The sequence below is a fragment of the Streptopelia decaocto genome (genome assembly GCF_964273445.1).
Source record: "Streptopelia decaocto genome assembly, chromosome: 6".
NCBI classification, from domain to species: domain Eukaryota; kingdom Metazoa; phylum Chordata; class Aves; order Columbiformes; family Columbidae; genus Streptopelia; species Streptopelia decaocto.
In genome coordinates this window covers 8,382,959-8,404,020 of record NC_138660.1, presented here as the reverse complement: position 1 = coordinate 8,404,020, position 21,062 = coordinate 8,382,959, and the positions used below count along the sequence as shown (strand labels likewise).

The 21,062-nt window shown below is 47.0% G+C and overlaps 1 protein-coding gene across 1 annotated transcript; it reads right to left on the bottom strand.

Annotated features, from left to right (window-relative positions):
- Nucleotides 1–856: 856 nt before the first annotated feature.
- Nucleotides 857–20,548, bottom strand: EIF2B5 (eukaryotic translation initiation factor 2B subunit epsilon). The gene is made up of 16 exons (XM_082055049.1): nt 20,369–20,548; nt 18,695–18,819; nt 17,837–18,022; nt 17,562–17,739; nt 16,398–16,478; nt 15,580–15,657; nt 15,187–15,499; nt 14,445–14,590; nt 14,033–14,171; nt 13,317–13,418; nt 12,596–12,703; nt 11,599–11,689; nt 10,708–10,831; nt 5,306–5,431; nt 3,716–3,826; nt 857–2,634 (listed from the first exon to the last, which is right to left on the bottom strand). The coding sequence occupies exons 1-16, from the start codon at nt 20,519–20,521 to the stop codon at nt 2,569–2,571; spliced, it is 2,127 nt and encodes a 708-aa protein (XP_081911175.1). The 5' UTR covers nt 20,522–20,548; the 3' UTR covers nt 857–2,568.
- Nucleotides 20,549–21,062: the final 514 nt, after the last annotated feature.

Sequence of the window (21,062 nt, the reverse complement as noted above, 5' to 3'; positions counted from 1 at the left end):
TCTGCACCACGCCAGAACTCCACCTTGGAGAATATCAGGTGTCCTACTTTGTCTCCTTTTTGCTACTCTGTTCTTGGCGCCTGTAAAACAACCCCCACCGCACACACCACCGAGGCCTGAACAACAAGAATATTTGGCCACAGAGCAAAATTACCCCCTCGGACCCTAACCCCTGGGTAAGGAAGCAGCTGACACCATGAAGAAGTTGGCTGCTATCAAGCAAAGGAGGAACGAACTGGGGAAAAAACAAAAGTGGAATTGTTACTTGGCACAAAGAATCAAGAGCTTCTGACAAAAACAAGCCTTTTATGGAACGACATATTAAACCTATTTTTTAAGCCATCTTTACTTTGTAAAATGAAAAAAAAAACTTAACTTGTCCAAGGAGATTTTTTTAAAATCACCAAGTCTTGCGTCTGGTTTGTAAATGGTTTTATTAAGAGCTCTGTAGCTGTCCTTCCTGAGTCTCCACCAGCTCTCACTCCCCAGCATCGGGAGGGCATGATTCAGTACAACATTCCCACTAATTCTCATCAAAGCACAGGATACCAGGTTTCATAGAATTTAAGGTTCCTCTTTGCAACATAATCCTGTACAAAACCAAACCTCACCTATTTCAGGACTCTAAGTTCAGAAGTTCCAATAAACTCTACTTGTAAACAGTGAGGTCGTGAGTTACCACTGAACGTTTATACCAACTCAATGATGTGCTGATTTCCTACCTGCCTACTATGTGCTTAAAATCTCCAGAGGAAAAAATACTGATGAATTATTTAGCTTTCCTGTTAAGCCCTGCTCAGGTATGTATCACAACTAGAGACATACAATTCAAAGTAAAACAAAGCAAACAAGCCAGTAACACCAGGATAGTTTTTATTTGTTCCCTGAATTAAATATTGGCAGATACGGAAAATCCAGATACCAACTATTTCCCCAACATTTACAAGACTGAGTTTGCAATGTCAGAAAACAAGCACATTTATGCAGAATCCTGGCAACTGGTAGTGTGAGTGCACAAGATCGCCCTGCCTGAAGGTCAGTTTTTAAGAGGCAGTATCCCTGGTCTCCAGCATCCAACACAGTCCCCTCACTGACAATTGTGGCACCACGGAACAGCCAAATAAATATCCTGAGTGGGCAGCTCCAGTGCATTCCCCCCCTGCAAAGCATTTATTCCATGCTCCTCCTGAAGGGGCAGAGGCAAGGTCAGCACATCCAACAAATAACCCACCTATGAACACAAGTGGATTCTCGCTGTGCCTTTTTTGCTCTGATATTTTGAGAGCAGGGGAGAACACAGGACCGTGACACTTCCAGGAAAGCTGTTCTTAAAGGTCCTACTGCTGCCACACACTGTCCATGCTGGCAGCGAAGTGCCAGAGGCACACTCGTTCCCTGCTGCACGCTGAGCTGCTCTGTGGCTGCTCCACTTTACAGTGGGTTTGCAGCACTTTCCCTGCTGTCTGAGGGAAGTTTTCAAATAAATAAAAAGACATGAAGTAATCAAGCTTGTATAACTGAAATAATGTGGAAACACAAAGCATGTGCTGTTGAAGGAAATACCATTTGCTCCTTTTCACACTGGAGAACTTAGGAACTTGCAGCCTCCTTAAAGCAGCTGGTGTGGTCAGTGCTCCCAGAGGAAAAAAGCGTAGCTGGTGCAGCAGGAGGAGCCAAGCACCTCTGCTCTGCTCTTTTTATAACAACAAAAAATAAATAAACAGACATTTTTCTAAAACATGTCTGCTAAACTGGGGACACAAAGATAGATCACATCTAAGATGTAGTGACCCACACAGCATTTCACTGGCCAGTGCACATGCACTGTGAGCCAAGCCCCGCAGGAAGAACTGCGCACGTGTGATCCCCTGTTCTACAGAAGGGCAAACACATGGTTTTACCAGCTCCACTGTGCAGCCTTGTGTTAGATCCTAGCACGGCAGATGGCAAGAGGTTTTCCCTTTTGGAAAGATCACAGAAGTGCCTTCTAGGCTGCAAAATGCCTTGGGCATCCTCAGACAACTGCATCTTCTCCAGACACAGGAACTCCTCAATCCCAGTCCTGCACTCCAGCTCCTCACCCACATGTTCCTACTCACCAACCTTGCCAGTGTCTCTTCAGCAGGAGCTCTCTTAGCTCCAGAAGCAACAATGACTCCAAGTAACATAGCTGTATGACCACTCTTCCACAACCCCAATAGTTAGATTTATAACGGTGTTGCATGCATTTGCATCTATATGCTCCCTTTGTATTAGTAACAAGGACCTCCCCAAAAATAGCTTATATCATATCCAGGCTCCAGAGGGATTCTAGGTATCACCACCTCCTGCCTTTCCCTTATGGTTTTTACACTGGGCTGCAACCATCCAACACACAGTGCCACTGGGCAAGTGAGGGAGGGAGGGAAGTGGTAAAGTTGGGAACACACAACTTAATTAATGATGGGATTGTCAGTCACTTCGATGTCAAGCCCCACGTCTACACACCATGCACTGGCGTTGATCTTGCCCTGCCCACTCGGCCCAGAAAGGCCGCGCGAGTGCCTCTTCCCATGCCCAGCCACTGTGTCAGTCTTGGTCGCCATCAGACGACTCCTCCTCCGCCTCCTCCAGCCACTGGATAAACTTCTGGAGCTGCAGAGAGAACGAAACATAATTCGGTAACAACTGACACCAAACAGGTGCAGGGAATGATCAACAACCACCCCGTGCCAGTGAGCACCTCTATCATGAATGAGAAAAAGTGTTTCTAGGAGGCAGGGAAACAGAGGCAGGTTGAAGGAAAGAGAGACAAAAGTTTACATGAAAAACAATAGGGATGCCATGGACAAACCGAGACTCATTAGAATCCTGAGGGAGATTCCTCTAGTCAGACAATTCCCACAACACTCAGCAAAAATAGAGAAGTTTGAGAGTTTTCCACAGCTTGAGTGAGAAGAAATGACAGCTGCACCTTAGCTAAGACATGTTAGGAAATTCTGCTGGGAAAAACCTACTCCCTGAGAAATTCCTATAAAGAAGGCAGCTCATTTTACCTTTTAACTGAGCTCAAATAAGCAGCTGAAAGCACTGCTGATCTACACTAAGAGCTGACTTTGCAAAGGCTTTAAACAAAGCTGGAGTTCTTCAGAGATGGCTTTTTCCCCTGCTCCTCTCCCAGGTCCAGGGAGGAGGACTGGAACAGGGCTGAGCCAAACTGCAGCACAAAGTTCCGCCTGACGGAGGGGGGAAGTTTATATGCTCCTTGCAACACAAGCCAAATGAAACCACTCAGCGCAGAAAACGCTTAGGAATACATGCGAAGGGACTGGTGAGCCAGGAATGAAATCTTCAAAGGAACTGCATGGGGCCAGCACACAGGGCATTGGCCTAAAGCCCATTTCAAATGGGTGTTGGCTTAGAGAAGCCGTGCTGCTGCCCCAGAAAGTGCTGGCCTCGTGCTACAGAGAGCCCACTGAAAACAGTCTCCATCTCCTGCTACCTCCAGTCCTCATCCAAACGGGATGATTATGGCAGAACACAGAGAAATGTCTGTTCTGGAGAACAATTTTGCGTTGCTTAAGTGTTCAATGCACTGGTGCGTTACTGGCCTACCACGTAATGGCAGCTGCTCCACAGAAGGCAGCAGCGGCACCGAACTCCACTCAAAGTTTCTTTAGGAGCTGTTGTCTCTCTCTCTCACCCCACGCTCTCTTTAAACACCTTTGGGACTTACCCGCTGGTTTTTACGAAGCTGCTTTCCCTTGTCAGACGTGTCCCGCAAAGAGAACCAATTGAGAATTACATCTTCTTCCAGAATTTCCAGCTGGTAAAATGTCATCAACACCTGCATCAATTAGAAAAGAGCAACAGGGCTCTCTATAAACTCTTCTGGGCTTAGTTCATGTCCGAGCACAAACTTTGCACATAATCTGTGTCTCCCAGCTCCATTTTAAATAGAAGGCGCTCAGTCTGCTTCATTTTGCTTTTATTGTTAGAAATAACCGTGCTTCTCCTACCAAGCCATAGGTTCCCGACAGTTAGATACTCTGACACACCATGAGTCGAAGTTCAAGCCCCATGAGCCTCAGCTCTGTGGATGCAGAGTGTGACTGAGAGCTGTGGGTGACAAAGGGCCACAGAGGACGTCAGTTCGAGATGTTACTTAAGTTCTCTTTTAAAAGCATCCCAAAGCAGATCTAACAAGCAACAAGCCCACATACACAAAACTGCGCAGAGAAGAGCATGAATGTCCCCAGCCCTGCCCCGGGCTCCCTCCTCCTGCCAGTTTTCTTTTCACAGCGCCTTATGGCAGGTGTCAAAGCAATTGGTCATTCATCGGCTCAAACCCTGCCCCGCGCAGCGAGGGCGAGACGCGATCGCGCTTTCTCAGGGCGCCTTTGTGCTCAGGCGGCGCAGGCACTTTGCAGTCGGTCTCCTTGCGGCAGAGCGCTGACAAAGCTGGCTGCCAGCTCCAAATATAAAGTGTCACTTCAATTCCCAGCCTCCAGGGAAACCCAGGCCCCTAGAACAATGGACACATGCCAAACAATTGCTGTAATTCAAGGACATTTTGGCTCACCAAACTGAAGGCTTTTGGCTCCAGTCCATACTAAGTACTTTGCCATTAGCCAGGAGTACTGGTAGCAGAAGTTAGGATTACTCTTTCTTGAGGAACCAAGAGTTAAGCAGGCTCTAGGAGAGTGTCCCAAGACACTGCTAAAGGAGAGACTTGCGATCCAAGACAAATGCTCGCAGTGTGATAGGGCAGAAGGAATTCAGGGACAAAGTAATTATGAAGGAGGACAAGGAGGAATATTTTGAAAACTCTCAGAAGCAGGGAGATAGGTAATCAGCCACACGCCATATTCCCTTTATTCCCCGTTTCATAACTAGCTCAGCCTGAATAAGAAATCTCACCCTTATTCCTGCTTTGCTTGTTTTGCACTATAAAGTAGGATAAACCACTTGGCAGTTAGATCCCAGGGACCATGGAGAGACAAACAAAATAAAGCTCTTCCTAAAGCAAGCCTTTGGCCTTGCCTCTTCCAGCGTCACACAACAGGGCATCTAGGTTAGAAGCTGCAAAATAATAGCTCCCTGTGAGCTGCGTGCTGGAAATTAATACTCACCCTCAGCTGTGCTCCCTCAGAGGCACAGGCAGACCTTTTTTTAAAGCAATTTTTATAGATGGATTTTCTATACACCTTCTCCACTGAGACCTCAGTTTTCAACTCTAAAGCAGACAAGCTGATGATGCAAACAGGATGCATTTCACTATGAATCCAGCAAAAACAGGTCCTCAGAGCTGGGAATGGACACTCACTTTAGCTATCGACGTGCAGAGACTGTCGTGTTCCAGGAAGAATTCCTCAATGGCAAATAAGGCATTCAAGTGATCTGACGCTCGTTTTATGTAGTTCTTAAACAACGGGGTCCAGTTCTTCAACAGCTGCAGGGGAAAAAACACAGAAGAGTTCCTGAACTATGAGATGGACGTGCGCACTCAGCCCTGTTTCCCAGCTGCGTTGCACTAAGACAGTGAACCAGGGAAACATTTTAAGAGACCGTTCAGTTGACCACTTCATATATTTGTCCCATTCAGTTCATGAAACAGGTGGTATTAAGTCTCACATGTGCACACAGGACCTGGTTTTACTAAGCAGCTTTGAGAACATGTGTTAGTTTTCTTGGTTTTGACTTTCTAGATTGAATACTAGATTATCACAATAAATGTGTTTCGAGTCTGGTACTCAAAGAAAATCACTTCAAACCAATAAGGAGAGGTATGTATGCGCTACTCAAACCTTCCCCACAGAGCAGCTGACATTTCAGTGGAATTTTCCTTCAAAGCAGAAGAGCAAATACAAAGCAGAAGAGCGAATAAGAAAAAAAGCGAAAAAGATAGTGCCAGGATAATTACCAGCTGAGTAGAAGTGGACAGTGCAAAACAGCCACCCGAGAACAGGAACACAGTGGAGCAGCCCCAAAGTGCAAGTCACACATTTGCTGTGTGCCCACAGGCTTGTTTGGATTCTGGAGTCTGCTGCAGGGAGCAGGTGGGAAGGATGAAGGGCAAGAAGGTGTTACACTATCAGCTGATCTCAGGCCTCTCCTCCAAGGCTGATTTTTTTATGAAGCCTTTAGTTTGGTTGCTGCCTCTTCAAACAGTATTTCTGCCCAAGTTCCCCCCAGCTCTTTCACTTGTTGTATGCATCTGGAAGGCAAGCAGCAGGGAAAGCTCTGCAGAGCAGCACAGACTGACTTGAATCTGGGATAGGAGGTAATAAAGATACTTACAGCCCTGTCCAGAACAATTTTTAAAAGTATCAGAACTAGGATAAGATGGAAAAATTCTTCATTGGCCACATAGTGACCAGACCATTCTACAAAAATATTGTAGGAAATTAAATTGAGTTCCCCATCTTTTTTATTAGATTAATTGAACAGCAGGCACTCCTGCAACTCCACCCCTGGCATGCCCATACAGATACACTGTTTTACTGTGCTTTCAACAGTGTGTCCTTGCAGAACACATCTGGTCTGTTTTGAAGGGAATCGGGTAACTCTCAGGGGCTCAGGCTGTGATGAAGAAGCTGAGTCACCTGCATTCAGGGTTAATCAGCATTATTCTGCCCAGGACAACACATAACAGGCAGTAGCCCTGCCAGAGGGACTGCTCCAGGACACAGCGCAGCTAAAACCCAGGCTGGCTGGGCTGCCAAAGGTACCCTGTGCTGGGAATAGTGCTCAACCACTCCACAGCACTGCGCTTCATCACCTCTTCAGAGCCATTTGCTACGCAACCCGGCTGGAATTTGCATGCCTCATGCAGAAACAAAGAAGGGGATTAGTACAAACAACCTGATCTGTATAGTAGTACACGGACTGGCTCAAGGAACAACAGTAATGGCACAGAATGATCCTCATCATCGTGGTATCACCACGAGGGTTGCATGGCATATTTCCAGAAAGTATTTTAGCCTTTATCCAAACATTTAATTCTGAACACTCTTCCATCCTCTACAACCATCTTCTGCATTTTTATTATCCTTTGGAATTCTTCAGCTCAAATGTAGTAAAGCTATCCGCAAGTTCCTTCCAGGCTAAGAAATACTTTGTAATACCTTTCTGTTAATGCCTTTAAATCATAAGCAGGCACAATTCTAACCAGAAATTATTGAGTTTCTGAAAGCAAGTAATCTATAAAGAAAGCAGAGCTCTAAACACAGCCCCAGGACTCAATCCAATACGCCGATTGCTGGGAGAGAAGAAAAAATACGCAATCTCAGGTTGAGAACATGCACTGGTGCTAAGGGTGAAACAGAGCTCGGCTCCACAGAGCCCCAGCACACACAGGCCTATGAGCCCCTCCGACCAGAGAGGCTGTTTGGGGACTTTCATGAAAATCTGAACTGGGGAATTAGAGGTTTGCAATTATTTTAGATTGAAAAAAAAGAAAAGGCTGAAAATTGTGAAGAGACACCTGACAAAGAGACCTGTGGACAATATTGTAACTTTACAGGTTTTGACTCTACCTGGTTAATTCCTCAGAACAATCTACAGTCTGGAGAAAGCAATCAGATCCTTCTGACACATCAATTCATTTTTCATCAGATCTGGCCATTGATGCTGAGCAGCTTCAACTTCAGAGAGCTTTGTGATCCACGTTTCTTTGGCCAGAAGGATGGTCTCAACACCAGGCCTAATTTTACCCCTAACCCCAGCACAGGACACCACCGTGAAGTACATGCAAAACACAAGTGACAAAGCTATAACTCCCACCTGTTACACTATAACGGCATCTGCGCTGATCACCATAAATTGCTTCAGTGAAAGCAGAGATCCATTTGGTCCCTGAATAAGCAATCCCATATTGCGTCCACTTGCATGATGTTATCATAGACTACGGCTCCCAAACTGAGCTATATTGCCTCCCACAGGGTCCCTTCGGACATCCTCACCTACATAACCTTGTTTGATGCTGCTCCAGTGACAACAGAAGCACAGTCTTCAGTTTATCGGCAGCTTCAGCCAATATTGCTCAAATCGTGCCTACGGTTCTAGGAAAGGTCTGGTTTTCTGCACCATCTCTGCTTCACAGCTTGTACAAGAGCCAAACGAGATGCCTGACATACATCAAACTACATAACTCCATTTCTCAAGCCTCAATGTTTCATCTGAAAAATACCCACGGGCATATCTTTTACTGGATGCTTGTTTCCTAAAACTGCTGCAACACTTCAGAGCTTCGTGCTCAGGGGCCAGCACCTCAGAGCATATATTGTGGTTTCAAGTCAGCCCATACATAACTATGGCATTTCCACAATTTCCCCTCCTGAGTTCTCTCGGATTGCTCTACCATCGCTCTTACACAGACAACCCATCTTCCTTCAGCATCCCTTAGTCAGGCTTGAGCTAGAAAAAGAGTGAGAAACATAAAACAGCTCAGCCAAGTTCAGTGGGCTTCTGATACTCACCAGTCTCAGAAAACAATATCTCCATCTCATAGAGAGCAGCACTTTGCCATGTGTAAACCATCACCAGCAGATCTCAGCTTAATACTGCTATTGACTGAGGCAGTTTCAGCTGCACAGCTACACCCTTCAGCGACATCATTTCATTATGTACTAACCTACACCAAGCTAGTGCATAGGGTTCTCAGGATCTAAGGAACAGTAAATTAACAGAGTGTACTTTCACTGACTAGGGAACCACAAGTTGCTGAAAAGCCACAGTTTCAGATCCTGTACAAACATGCATGTTCTGGCTGAAGAACCGGTCTCTTCAGAGCACTGCCGGTAAATAAAACACAAGCTGCTGCACAGGAAGACCATCAATGTCTGTTCAATGAGCCTTCAAAGGCTGGTTCATCATCTCCATCTCAACTCCAACATCTTGGGTTATTGTAACAGTGCCTGACATCACACAGGCAACGGCATGTTAACAGGACGCTGCCTTCCTGCCGGTTCCAGCACAGAGCACCAGCACAATTCTGCACACAGTAAAGACACCGAGGCACAAAACCGTCTCAGAGAAGGATCCTCTAAGAAACTTCCAGGTTGTTCTTTACAAAGGAGCATCTGGATAAACTGGCTGCTGTGTTGGTCAATCGGTTTGACACTTGGCTCTCTTTGATAAAACTAGGGATAATTTGTGTTTCATAAACGCATATGCTACACAATTCCCTGCCTAGAGAAATTCCACTTGTCCGCAACATGGGGCATGGTCACCCTGAATATTACATATAGATTATTATCGCTTCTCACTAAAGGCGAGTTGATCTGCTGTCTCTGCTGCTAAACATGAGCACCAGCTTTCCTCTGCTGAAATATATATGGACAAAGCTACCCAGAGGTAAGCCCTTCATGTTCCTCCGTTGTCTTTAGCTTCTAAGGGGTTTTGGGCTATTATGCAAAACTTTATGCGTTTATATGGTAACCTTTATTGCAGACCGGAACCTCTTCTGACTGGGTGCTGCAGTGAAGTTCTGCATTAAGAGCCCAGTCTGGGAGACAAGAAGAGATGCCATATACTAGCTGGAAAGAAAAAGGGAAAAAAAACAGAAAAAAAGGAAATTATCCAACAACGCCCTAGACAGCTATCAACTCCACACAACCTCTTGTCTAGATGTACTGCTTCCCACTTAGAGTCTAACACCTGCTCTAACATTTTCTTCAGTCCTCTTCCTTCAATTCTCTTTTTCCAGGACATCCTATGCAAGAAAACAGTCTTAAAAATGAATTTAAACAGAGTGAACAATGGCATCTCACTAAGCCATCTGATGAACAGATCAGTTCACATGGATGTTTCCCACAGAAGGCATCTCCACACGTCCAGGAGATGAACCATCTGCCATGCTTACACCTACATAAAGAACAATTAGTTTTCCACTCTTCTCCATCAACTGAAAGCACATACTTCCCCAGAGAAAGGATGATGAGGATGTCTAGTTTTCCTCTTTAGCTCCATCTCCTAAAAAAAATAAATTAGTCCTTCCCAAACAGGTGTCAGACCCACTCCTTCTGAAAAAACACCTTCATAACCCGTAGAGTTTGCAAACTCAAATACACAAATGGGCCACAGGAAAGAGAAAAAACACTACAAAGGCTTCAACTTGGATCAATAAAACCATTAAGATAAGCCTGCCTGCTTTTAAAGCAGATCTTATCCTGTTTTGTCTCGTCAGGAAATTTAAATCGCTCTCACCCAATTATACAACACCAGTCTCTTTGGAGACACAACAGAACTCTGTATCTTCACTCAAAGACAACAATATCGTGCCTTTGCATTTGGCTGGAAAACAATTAACAGCATTTACAGCCTGTAGACAAGTAAGGTCTTGGAAAGGATCCCATGGGGAGAGGAGCGCTCCCTGCTGCCCCAAGGACAGGGCTTTGGATGGACTAGGACTGGCTTCCTGGAATGCAGAGACCCTCTCTTTTCTGCTTCACTAGTGATGTGCTTGGGTCATCACACACAGTGAACAGAAACTGCAGGTGCTGAAGTAGAGCTCCTACAGTGTCAGTGAAGTTCTCTCAAGCAGGTACAATAGTTTCAGTTCACTTTTACTTCTATAGAGGACAAAGATGCTTATGAACTCAAGAAGCTCAAGTTGCTTCAGGCTGAAGTGAAAAGACTTCTCAGCCTGAAAGTACCTGGGGCATCCAGACAGACTCCCACACGCAACAGGAGAAAGCACAAAGAGACAAATGGAGCAGCACTCACGGGAAGTAACGCTGAGAAATAGTTCTGGGAGTCCAGGTTCGCATCCAGCTGCTGCAGCGGGAACTCCAGGATCACTTTACTGAGCACCTGCATCATCTCCTTCAGGCCAATGTTATACGCATACCTGCAAGCAAAAAGGCCAAACCCCCCAACATTTCACATTATCTCATCTCTGCAGACTGTGGTTCTTCACAGAGATACAACAGAAAATTTGATTTTCATTTTCCAGACTTCTGTTTGTTGTGGGGTGTTTTTTTTTTTGTTTTCCCAAATATTCGGGCAATAAAATCACCTTGCATTGCACCAGGCCCTGCATAAGGTCACAAGTCCTGAAAATCTGCTATCACGGTGGATCGAGCTGCTGCAGGGACAGCATCCTCACATTTACCAGAGGGCTGTAGGAATACTGTTGCACAAAAGATGGAAAACAGGTTTGTATTTGAGAAATATATGAGGTAAAAGGCACTCTGATTATGTGTTTTAGGCTTGTTGCTGTAAAAACAAAGCGGACAATCCACAGCACAGCCCCAGCTGCAGGCAGCTGGTCACACATTGCAAGGCGCAGAGCAGCAGCCCTTGCATGAACTCCCATGCAGTCTGCGCCAAGAACTGGTTTGCTCTCTGTAGCCCACGGTTACTTAATAGCAATTCAATTTCTTATCACAGAACTGGGGCAGGAAAAGCCTGACCACTGAGAATGCTATAGATGCAGCTGGCGCCCTCCCTCAACTCCTGTCATCATTCAGTCATGATCTCTAATGTGCATTTCTCAGGTTCTATACTGACAAAACTAATGTTTAAACATCAAACACCGGTATTCACATGGTTTCTCCTCTTCTTTCTAGATCCGCTGTTCAGCGTGAGGGACAGCATCCCTGTAAGAACACTCACTTGAGAGAGTTGATTTCCAGGACGAGGTTGTCACAAGAAATGTTTTCTTCTTCGCCCCTCTGTAATGTACCCAGAACCTCATTCTGGAAAACTAATGAAAGAAAGGACAGGCAGTTAGACAGGAGAGAGAAAAACACAGATTCTTCAACTCTGTTCATTACTGAAGAAACTATACCCTTAACAGCAGAAGCATCCTGACACAGATGTCTACTTGTTCTTCACAAGCTGGCACAAACCCACATCAACTGTACTTACAAATAGTGGAGTATAATTCAAATAAATGAGATGACCTACTAGACTTAATTGATATATCTGCACAAACCAGTTAAAAGCTATTTACCTCTGTGACCCTTTAGTGCAGAGTTTCTGTTATACTTTCACAATCTAGCCTTTCTTATTCAGGCAAACCTCATCTTCCCAGAACTAGAGATGTGAATTCAAACCTAAAATGTATTGGTTTAATTTTCTTTGGGGACATATTTTAACATGAAAAATGCTTTTTTTTCCAATTTCACTTGAACCCCTTTCACGTCCAGGTAAGCTGAAAAACCAAAACATATCTGCCTAAAGAGGCAGCTCCTACAAGGAGCTCCCGTATAATTACAGCAGTAAGCTATTCAGAGAGGGAAATTCCACTGGGCTTTCATGTAGTCTCTGAGTTTAGGCAATAATACTGCCATTCAAACAGACAGCTCAGGGAGGTCACTTTCATGAAGGCCCAGTAATCAGGAGTGAGACAGATGAAGGATCTTTGTTGAGCTTCTCAGCCTTGGCTGCCTTGGGTTAACACAACAGCTATACAGGGAATATTAAAGAACTCTGTAGAAAATACATGAAGTGAGGTCAGGAAGCAAACACATTACAGACATCCACAAATTTTCCAATACACCTAGAAAAAGCAGCACGAATCTCACTGAAGAAGCAAAAAAAAAAAAAATCTCACTCTCACTGCACTATCTGCAGACTCACCATCCTCCTTAATAGCTTCATTTCTCACCTTTGATGTCATCCAGCTGAGGGGATGCTGCCCGACTGTCTGGCTCCTCAGAGCCCATGCTCAGGTCGCTGTCTGACTCACTCTCTTCCTCTGAATGCACAGCTGGGCCTGATGAAGAAGAGAAGACACAGCATTCAACACTCAAAAGCTGCAGTTGTCATATGCGTGAGCAACCAGGTGTCCAGGGACTTCCCAGCCAAGTCAGCAACTATCTGTCCTTGCAAGGAAGCTTCTGTTTACAGGTCGAGATGGTTGGATTTGCTGCAGAGGGAACGCTACAGCTGGCACTAGACTAATGGGACTTCTTAAGAGTCTGCAGGCAGACAACAAATGACAGGGACAGAAGCAAATGCATTTTGTGCAGACTGCTGACTCACAATGGAGCAATGTCAACAGAGACTGTCACCATCAGGAAGAAAGCCAGCAGTACCCAGAATGGCCAAAGCATAATCCCTCTAAGGGATGGCCTGGTATCCCACAGTGCGCCACTCACAGCTGTGTTAGCGCAAGCCAAAGATTATGACAATAAATGTCTTTTACAGAGCACAGGAAGAGGGTCTGGTCCACCATCTGCCTTCACCTCTCAGCTTCCCTCCACACATACGTTATTTGGAGCCAGCCTGCTTCACAAAGCCCAGGTCTTACTCTGGACACTCAGCAAGTTTACCCAATACAGGTCTGTCTGTCCAGCCCCAGGTGACTACAGTGAAGTTTTCCTCACCCCATAGGCTTTGTCTCTGCTCTTCTTCATCATCTTCATTCTTGTCATCTGCTTTCCAGAGATAGCCTCTGCCCTCTGAGCCTACATCCTTTTTATTGTATCCTGAAAAAGAAACAGCGATTAGGAGGTGGAGGTACTGGATCTGCTTACGGGCAAACCTGACACAAGCTGGTATAACCTCCTTAGCACTGCCTCTAAATATCCTTCATCAAAAGGGAGCTGGGATTCCTGCAGATGTGAATGGATTTCAGCTTTTACCTTCCCAATCGACTTGACAAGTGACCAACTTACTCCTCCCTACAACAGGAACATTCAGCTGACCATGTTTAGATCAGACTGGTAGAAACAGTATTTCACAAGGACAAAGTCCTTGGACACAGTCCAGGTACAAGGACATAGATCTTGCAACCTGACTTGAACTGAACATCTCTTCTAACTTCAGCTTATTGCTGATAGCTCCTACTCTAGGGAAAATGGAAAATACCTGAGTCTCCAAAGATTTTAATACCGGAGTACTGAGGTATATCTCACTGTCCAACTGGAGCTGAATATCCCTGCTTGCCCTACTGAAAACACACATGTTCCAAGCTGAATGCAGCACTACGCTCCAGCCTGGCACTGCAGAGTCTAGAACAGAGGAGGGAAAAACCCCAAAAGGTCATGGAAGGCAAAGCCCTCTGCACAGCCTGAGCACACGCAGCCATAAACTCTCATACCTTTCAGCTTCACCTTGCTCTCCTCCTTGTTCATGCCAGAATCATCACTGAACTGGTCATCATCCTCTTCCTCCTCATCTGGTGGGTGTAGAGAGATCACTGTGCCCTCAGAAAGAGTGATGCCAGGACCTACTACTACCTGCAAACATATGCAACACATCTTAATGAAGAAATACCCTGACTGCTGCCTTGCACCTCCACCAGCAGGGACAAGAGCGGCTCTGGACGAGCTGTACACGAACAAGTATAACTGAAGACATCAGCACTGCTAGAAGACAAAGGTGGGAGCAGAAGCATGTCCACCACCTTTGCAAAAAGGCCTGGAGCAGCCCTGTATTCTGTTATGGTCAGGCGTAAGTCTAGTAACCTGCCGAGAAAGGTGGCAAGCAGAACAGACATAAATACAGCTCACCTGAGAGGAGAGGACACAGCGGGGCTTTAGCTTTACTTTCTCCTTCACTTCAGCTTCATCGCAGATAACAGAATGGCAGATCTCCACGTTATCTGCTATGTGCACTCTGTCCCAGAGAAAAGCTCCATCCAAGCAGACTTCATCACCTGTTATACATCACGAAGCACAAATACATTCAGCAAGGCAGTTTCCTGCTCTCCCATACTGCTCTTTTCACTAGAAAACATCTTACTGAATCCCAGTGCCCTTGATGTGCAATGGATGTTAGATGAAATGTAGAAATATGCCTTAGAGGCCTACAGCCACTTCTTGCCCAAAGCTAAAAGACACGTTTGTTCTCTACAGAGAAGTTGACAGTAACAGTTGATATCTTGGTTTTGCAAAAATACAGCCAAATCACAAAAATAAATCCAGCCAATATGAGAAGAAGTACGAGGCAGCTCACAAAAACAGGGAGAGGTGTCCCTCCTTTGCAGGATGTTGGTGGGTGGCAATACTAGATCAGTAAAGGACATGGAATCTCTGCTGCTGAAACAAGTTATTTGTATGAAGCACCTTCCACCCTTCAGCATCATTATGGTACCGTGAAAACTTTTATCTATTTCCTCCTTTCTTCCTGTTAGAAGTCAATCAGAACCCACCTATCACCCTCTCTCAGAGCCAAACACACTTCGAAAACTAAACCCCAACACCCTGTGCCCTTGCCCGGAAAGGCCTACACATCCCTCATTCCCGTACTCACCTATCCTGCAGTTCTGCCCAATAACGCTGTTCTTTATGGAGCAGTTGCTGCCGATGACCGTTCCCTGCCCAATGAGGACGTTCTCCTCCAGCACGCTGCCGTGGCCCAGGCAGACATCCACCCCTCGGTAAACGTTGTGTTTAGAATGGGTGTAACTCTGATTCTTGTCATCGGTGAAGTTCATCTCTGGAGTCAAAGGATAAACCCAGCGCCGGATGATGTCAGAGCACACAGCTTCGTACATTTGCAGGTTGCATATATGGGCACCGTACTCTTCTGTCGTTACGTGCATATGGATCTGGTTCCCGAGGACCTAGGAGACAGGCAGGAGTACGTCAGAAGATTCTCTAATGCAAGGTAAGAGGATCTCCCTTGTAACAATCCCCTCCTTACCTCCTCATTCACCAACAGGCCACGCACAAAGTCATCCCGTGTCTGGTAGTCGAAATTGTCTGTGAAGAGCTCAGCCACCTGCCAGGAATAAAATACAAGGAAATAATTGTTAGCAGAAAACATTGCCAGGGAAACCAGATAATTAATGGCTCTTCAGTGGTTCTCAGAGAGTTGAGTTATACAGTGTAGGAAAGTGATGCTCTTGCATCGAATAAAGCTTTGATTCCTTCTGCTATGAGTGTTCACCTTCCCAACTCCTCCTCCTAACGGAGACTATGAACAGATTCTGGTTTTCAGAAGGGGCAAAACATTGCTTCAGCATTTCCAAGCAATCTGCCCAGCTTCACTTCGTAGTTTCACTCCCAAAGGAAGGCTGTAGACCAGCTCCTCCAGATGTGGAAGAGATGTTAGTGAGCATAGGATGGAATCATCCTGAATGTTACCCTAACAGAAGTACCAGCTTGCAAGTACTGACACTTCTCCATAGCAGATGTCACTTCTGCTCCACCAATGTTACTGTACTCAAAGTGACAGCACTTGCGTTCCATTATAGTTTCATCCTGTGCCAAATCAGCCAGTCTATGGATATATCCACTGCCTAGTTCTGCCTGGGCTCGAGCAGTGGATGCCAGATGCACACTGAGCGCTCTCACAGTCCGCAGAGCAGTGCCACATGATCACTTGGCTCTCAGCTCCACCACTGAGCACAACTGGGAGTTCTGATTTCCAGACCTGCTCCATGCAGGCCACATGCACACCAGCAGCACCAACAGAGCGATGCAGGTTGAATTTTGGACCCTCAGAAGGGCAGAGCTCACCTGCGGAGAGCAGATGCTGATGTGACAGTCCAGCAAGTCATGGCGCACCTCGACATTCTCAATGGAATTCTGGAACAGACTCTGAAAGAGGAAAAAATTCAGATGATCTGAGGGCCTCACACCATACCAAACCCCAAAAGCCTTCTATAAGCCAGGGGCAGCATTGACTAAATCATTAAACTTGCTGAAGTGCTGAAGATCGGAGAAATCTACAATCTACACTGAAACACAAGCTTAGCAGGCAGAGCCTGGTCACGCACAGAGCAACACCTCAGTCAGCACTGACTGCCCTCATCGTTACACAGTGCAGCTCTCCAAGAAACAGCTTGTGCTTCCAACAACCACTTCTCCTGCAAAAGGCTCCTTACCTTAGTTGCTGTGAGCCACAAATGTTCAAAGAACATTAATAAATGAAAATGCAATAGTCATAGCTTCCATACCCTCTGTGGATGTTTACAGCTCTGGGGTTTTTGTTGTTGTTTGTTTTGGTTTTTCCTTTTTGGTTTCATACGGTGATTTGTGCTATCATTTGAAGGTAAAAAATAATTTACTGATTACTAATTTGGGAATGAAAATGCCATATAATCACAGTGTTAATACTGAGATGAAAAAAGGAAAAGGTCCATTTATCTCACTGGAGAAAAGTGCCTCCACAGACATTTACAGAGCATTTATTACATTACCAGTAGAGCCTATAACCTTTTCAGGTGAACAGTAGAGGCAGGTAATAGGAGGTATCACCCCTTGCACTTACTGTTATTCCATACCCTGTGCCAGCTCAGCGCCACTTCAAACTGGTTTGTATATGACAGTGGTACACGCGTTCCAATTTGGGAAACCCTGTGACAGCACAAATCACCCACCTCCCTCATTTCACATGGAGAAAAGGAACCAAATAAATACAAAAATTGAACCGTGGGAAATACGTCTGCCCCGTCTTCCAGCTCTAAAATGAATCCAAACATCTGTCCAAGCACAGTTTCACCAATCCTCAAATAAAGGTTAAAGGGGGAAACAAGCCAGTTTACCAAGCGTTACTTCCTAGCATCTGCTCCTCCAAAAGAAGCAGCAAGCACAGTGCCCCAGCCCACCCTCAGGAAGGGTCTCCTGGGGAGGCTACTTCACTACCGCAGCCCCTTTCCACCAGTCAGGTTCCAGACGCACCATGGGAAAGCGGAAGCGTTTCAGCCCCTGGGTTCTCTGGTAGTGAAGGACGCGGTTTGTGGCACTGTCCATAGCAATAACAATGTCGTCCTCTTTGCACCTGGCATGGTGACCGGGTGAGGACTCCTTGAATATCATCGTCATCACAGAAACATTCTTTTCCATCTTACGACGCAACCTGAAAAGGAAAGGCAGAACTTTAAAACCACTCTTCAGAGAATTAAAGCCCAGAGCCTCAACACACCAGGTAAACATCTGCTCCTTTCAACACCTACTTGTGCTCTTCCAGGGCTTTGGATATATTAAAATTGGACACCACATCTCCAGTGACGAGAATGAAGTCGGAACGAACAAGGGACTTGGCATCAACATCTCGTAGCACATCACCGAGGGAGCGGTACAGCTCAGAAGTCACAAAGCGCACTGTGTTGGGAGAGCTGTGGCGGCACCACTTGGATTTTCTGTAAGGACAGCATAAAGAGCATATTCCTATAGAGAATGTACTAGGACACAGTGCCCCAGAGCACACCACATCCACGAGTGAGTAAAAGGAGAATTCAACAATGAGCACACTACCTATAGCTCAGGTACGCTCATGTGCGCGGGGCTGGACTTTGACACCGCAGCTTATGGAAACTTAGGAAACCCGATTCCACCATGAGCAAAGTTTTGACAAAGGAGAAGGAAGAGTTACTTGCAACCCAAACTTTTCTTCTCAGGAAGCAGCACCTGAGGCAGGGAAAAGGCTGCGTGCTTCTCTTTAGCTGGCAAACCTACAGCATGCAGAGGCACATGAGATGTTGTCATTTGCTGCCTGGCACACCAAGACAGGGCATAACGCAAAAGGCGGTACCCTAATTTACATGGCTACCCACAGGAAATCCCGGCTTTGAGACAAGAGAAGTTAAATGCTGATATAAATGCAGTACCAAAACACTCTGCCCTTTTAATACACTGTGCAACCACACTCCACAGGAGGAATGGTCTTTGCTGAGATGTGCCACGAGACAGCTGTTGAAAGGGAATCTCTTCCACACAGTTTTCACCAGAAGGATCAGTGAGACCTTTGAGGCTTGCTGGAGGACAGAAGAATCTTTTGCATTATAAAGCTAAAAAGAAGAAAAGATTCTTACTGTAAGTGCTCTTTTATTTCAGCTGACTTCCAACAGCAGAAAACAAAGGTTTCTTCAACTCCAGTTGCTGTGAGGAACTCCAACGTGTAGTCAATCATGGCCACATTTGCCATAGGTAAAAGAGCCTAAAAATATAAAAAGACACACAGATAGCTGAACAAACACTCTGCACCTCAATATCAGCAACGGTCCCTCCAACCTGAGCACATATCATCAGTGGCACCAGAAAAATAGCTGCTCTATCTCTTTTTAACAAAAATTTTCAAAGTTGATCTAAGAAGTAAGAGCTAGTTGCTGATCTTCTGTGGGGGCAGATTCTCACTTCAGAGAAGAAAGCATAAAAGTGAAGTAAAACTCTTCACAATTACTCCAACAAGTGACAGTGACTAAAAAACCACCAAATCCCAGAGTGCTGATTCCCTGACTCAGGCTTTAACTGCTACAAGAAAAACCTGTTGGACATGAACGATGAAGCCACAGGAATATGAGTGTCCAGAATTAAACAAGGGGAAAAAAACCTAACATAAGCCAAAGTGAGTATTCTCTTGACTTGAATTTCAAGTCCCACTTTTAAACACAGTTACTGATTCACAACTGAGTGATCTCATACTATTTTCAACTCATTTTTTGGTGACGTTTTGTGTCAAGCATGAGCTCGCGTGTATAATTATGACCACCACAAACACTCAATCAGCAAATGAGGCAAGATAATTGTTCAGACCTTAATTTTCCAGAAGTGCTCCTTCCTCTAACATACAGACTTCTCATATGGATAATTAAAGTGCTTTCCTCATCCATTTTTCTGGCCATATTCTTTTACCCACTACTGCTGGCAAGGACAAAGATTTCTCTTTTGTGGAGCATCTCTCCTATGAGGAAAGGCTGAGGGAGCTCTTTAGCTTGGAGGAGACTGAGGGGTGACCTCATTAATGTTTATAAATATGTAAAGGCTGAGTGTCATGAGGATGGAGCCAGGGTCTTCTCAGTGACAACCAATGGGAGGACAAGGGGTAACGGGTTCAAACTGGAACACAAGAGGTTCCACTTGAATTTGAGAAGAAACTTCTTCTCAACGAGAGTGACAGAGCCTGGACCAGGCTGCCCAGGGAGGTTGTGGAGTCTCCTTCTCTGCAGACATTCAAACCCGCCTGGACACCTTCCTGTGTAACCTCATCTGGGTGTTCCTGCTCCATGGGGGGATTGCACTGGATGAGCTCTCCAGGTCCCTTCCAATCCCTGACATTCTGTGATTCTGTGCCTGCCAGAAACAATCCTGCTCACACCCGCTCCCGCACCGGACGAAAAGCGAACAGTTTGTTGCACCACATGGAAAGGCAAAGAGCAGCAGCGCAGCAATGAGATCCTCGCTGTCCCCCCGGCGGGGGATACAAACTCTTACAGCCGAGGAGAATCGCTCAGCGGCTCCCACACCGGGGGACGCAGAAGCGGCGGGGGCGCCCAAGCCCCGGGCGGACACGGGGACCCGCAGCCCCCGGGACCCGCCGGGCGCGGCTGAGGCGGCTTCGCCTCCCCCCGGCCCAGCCCGGAGCTCTCCCGGCGGACGCGCCGCGACCCAGGGCCCCGCCGCGCCGAGCGCTGCGCCCTGCACCAGAGCCGGGCGGCCCGGAGGAACCGGCCCGAGACAGGCGGGGACAGGCAGGGGGGATTGCTCACCCGCGGCCGGTCTTTGGAGATAGGGAAGAAGCGGCGGTTGAAGCTGTCGGCGACCAGCACGGCCTGGAGCGGCGGCGGCGGCTCCTCCTGCGGGTCAGAGCCCCGGGCCGGCCCCGCGCCCGCCGCCCGCCGCGCCGCGCCCCGCGCCGCCATCTCCTCACGCTGCCTCCGCTCCCCCCTTCCGCTTCCGGCTCCGCGCCGGAAGCAGCGACGGCAGCTCGGCGAGGACAGAACAGCGCGGGGCGGCGCGTTCGCGGGCTCGCCGCGGTCCCGGGGCTCGGCGGGTCCGGGCCCGAAGGACCGGGCGGGGCTAGCGGGGTCCCGTGCGTGAGCCAGCCCCGCGGAACGCAGGGTGGGCGTGGGCGGACGGGGAGGGGTTCGGGAGCTCCTGGTGGCCTCCCCAGCGCTTTGCCCAGTCCCTCGGCACCTGCCCGCGGGGGACCCGCCTTTGCCCGGTGGATCTTCCCCAGGCAAAGCCGGGGGAGCCGCTGGCCCGTGTGCCCCTGGGGTTTGGGGGCGTTTGCACCAGCACCCCCGGGCAGGGCGGGGGGCAGAGCTGCTGCGGGCACCGCCGGGACCACCGAGGAGCGGGAGCAGCCTGAACTTCCCGCAGTGCTGCCCAGCCGCCTCGGGTGTGCGGTGCTTTGGTGCCACTCGGCAGTGTCCGCTTCTGGAAACGGTTTGTTTGCTTGAT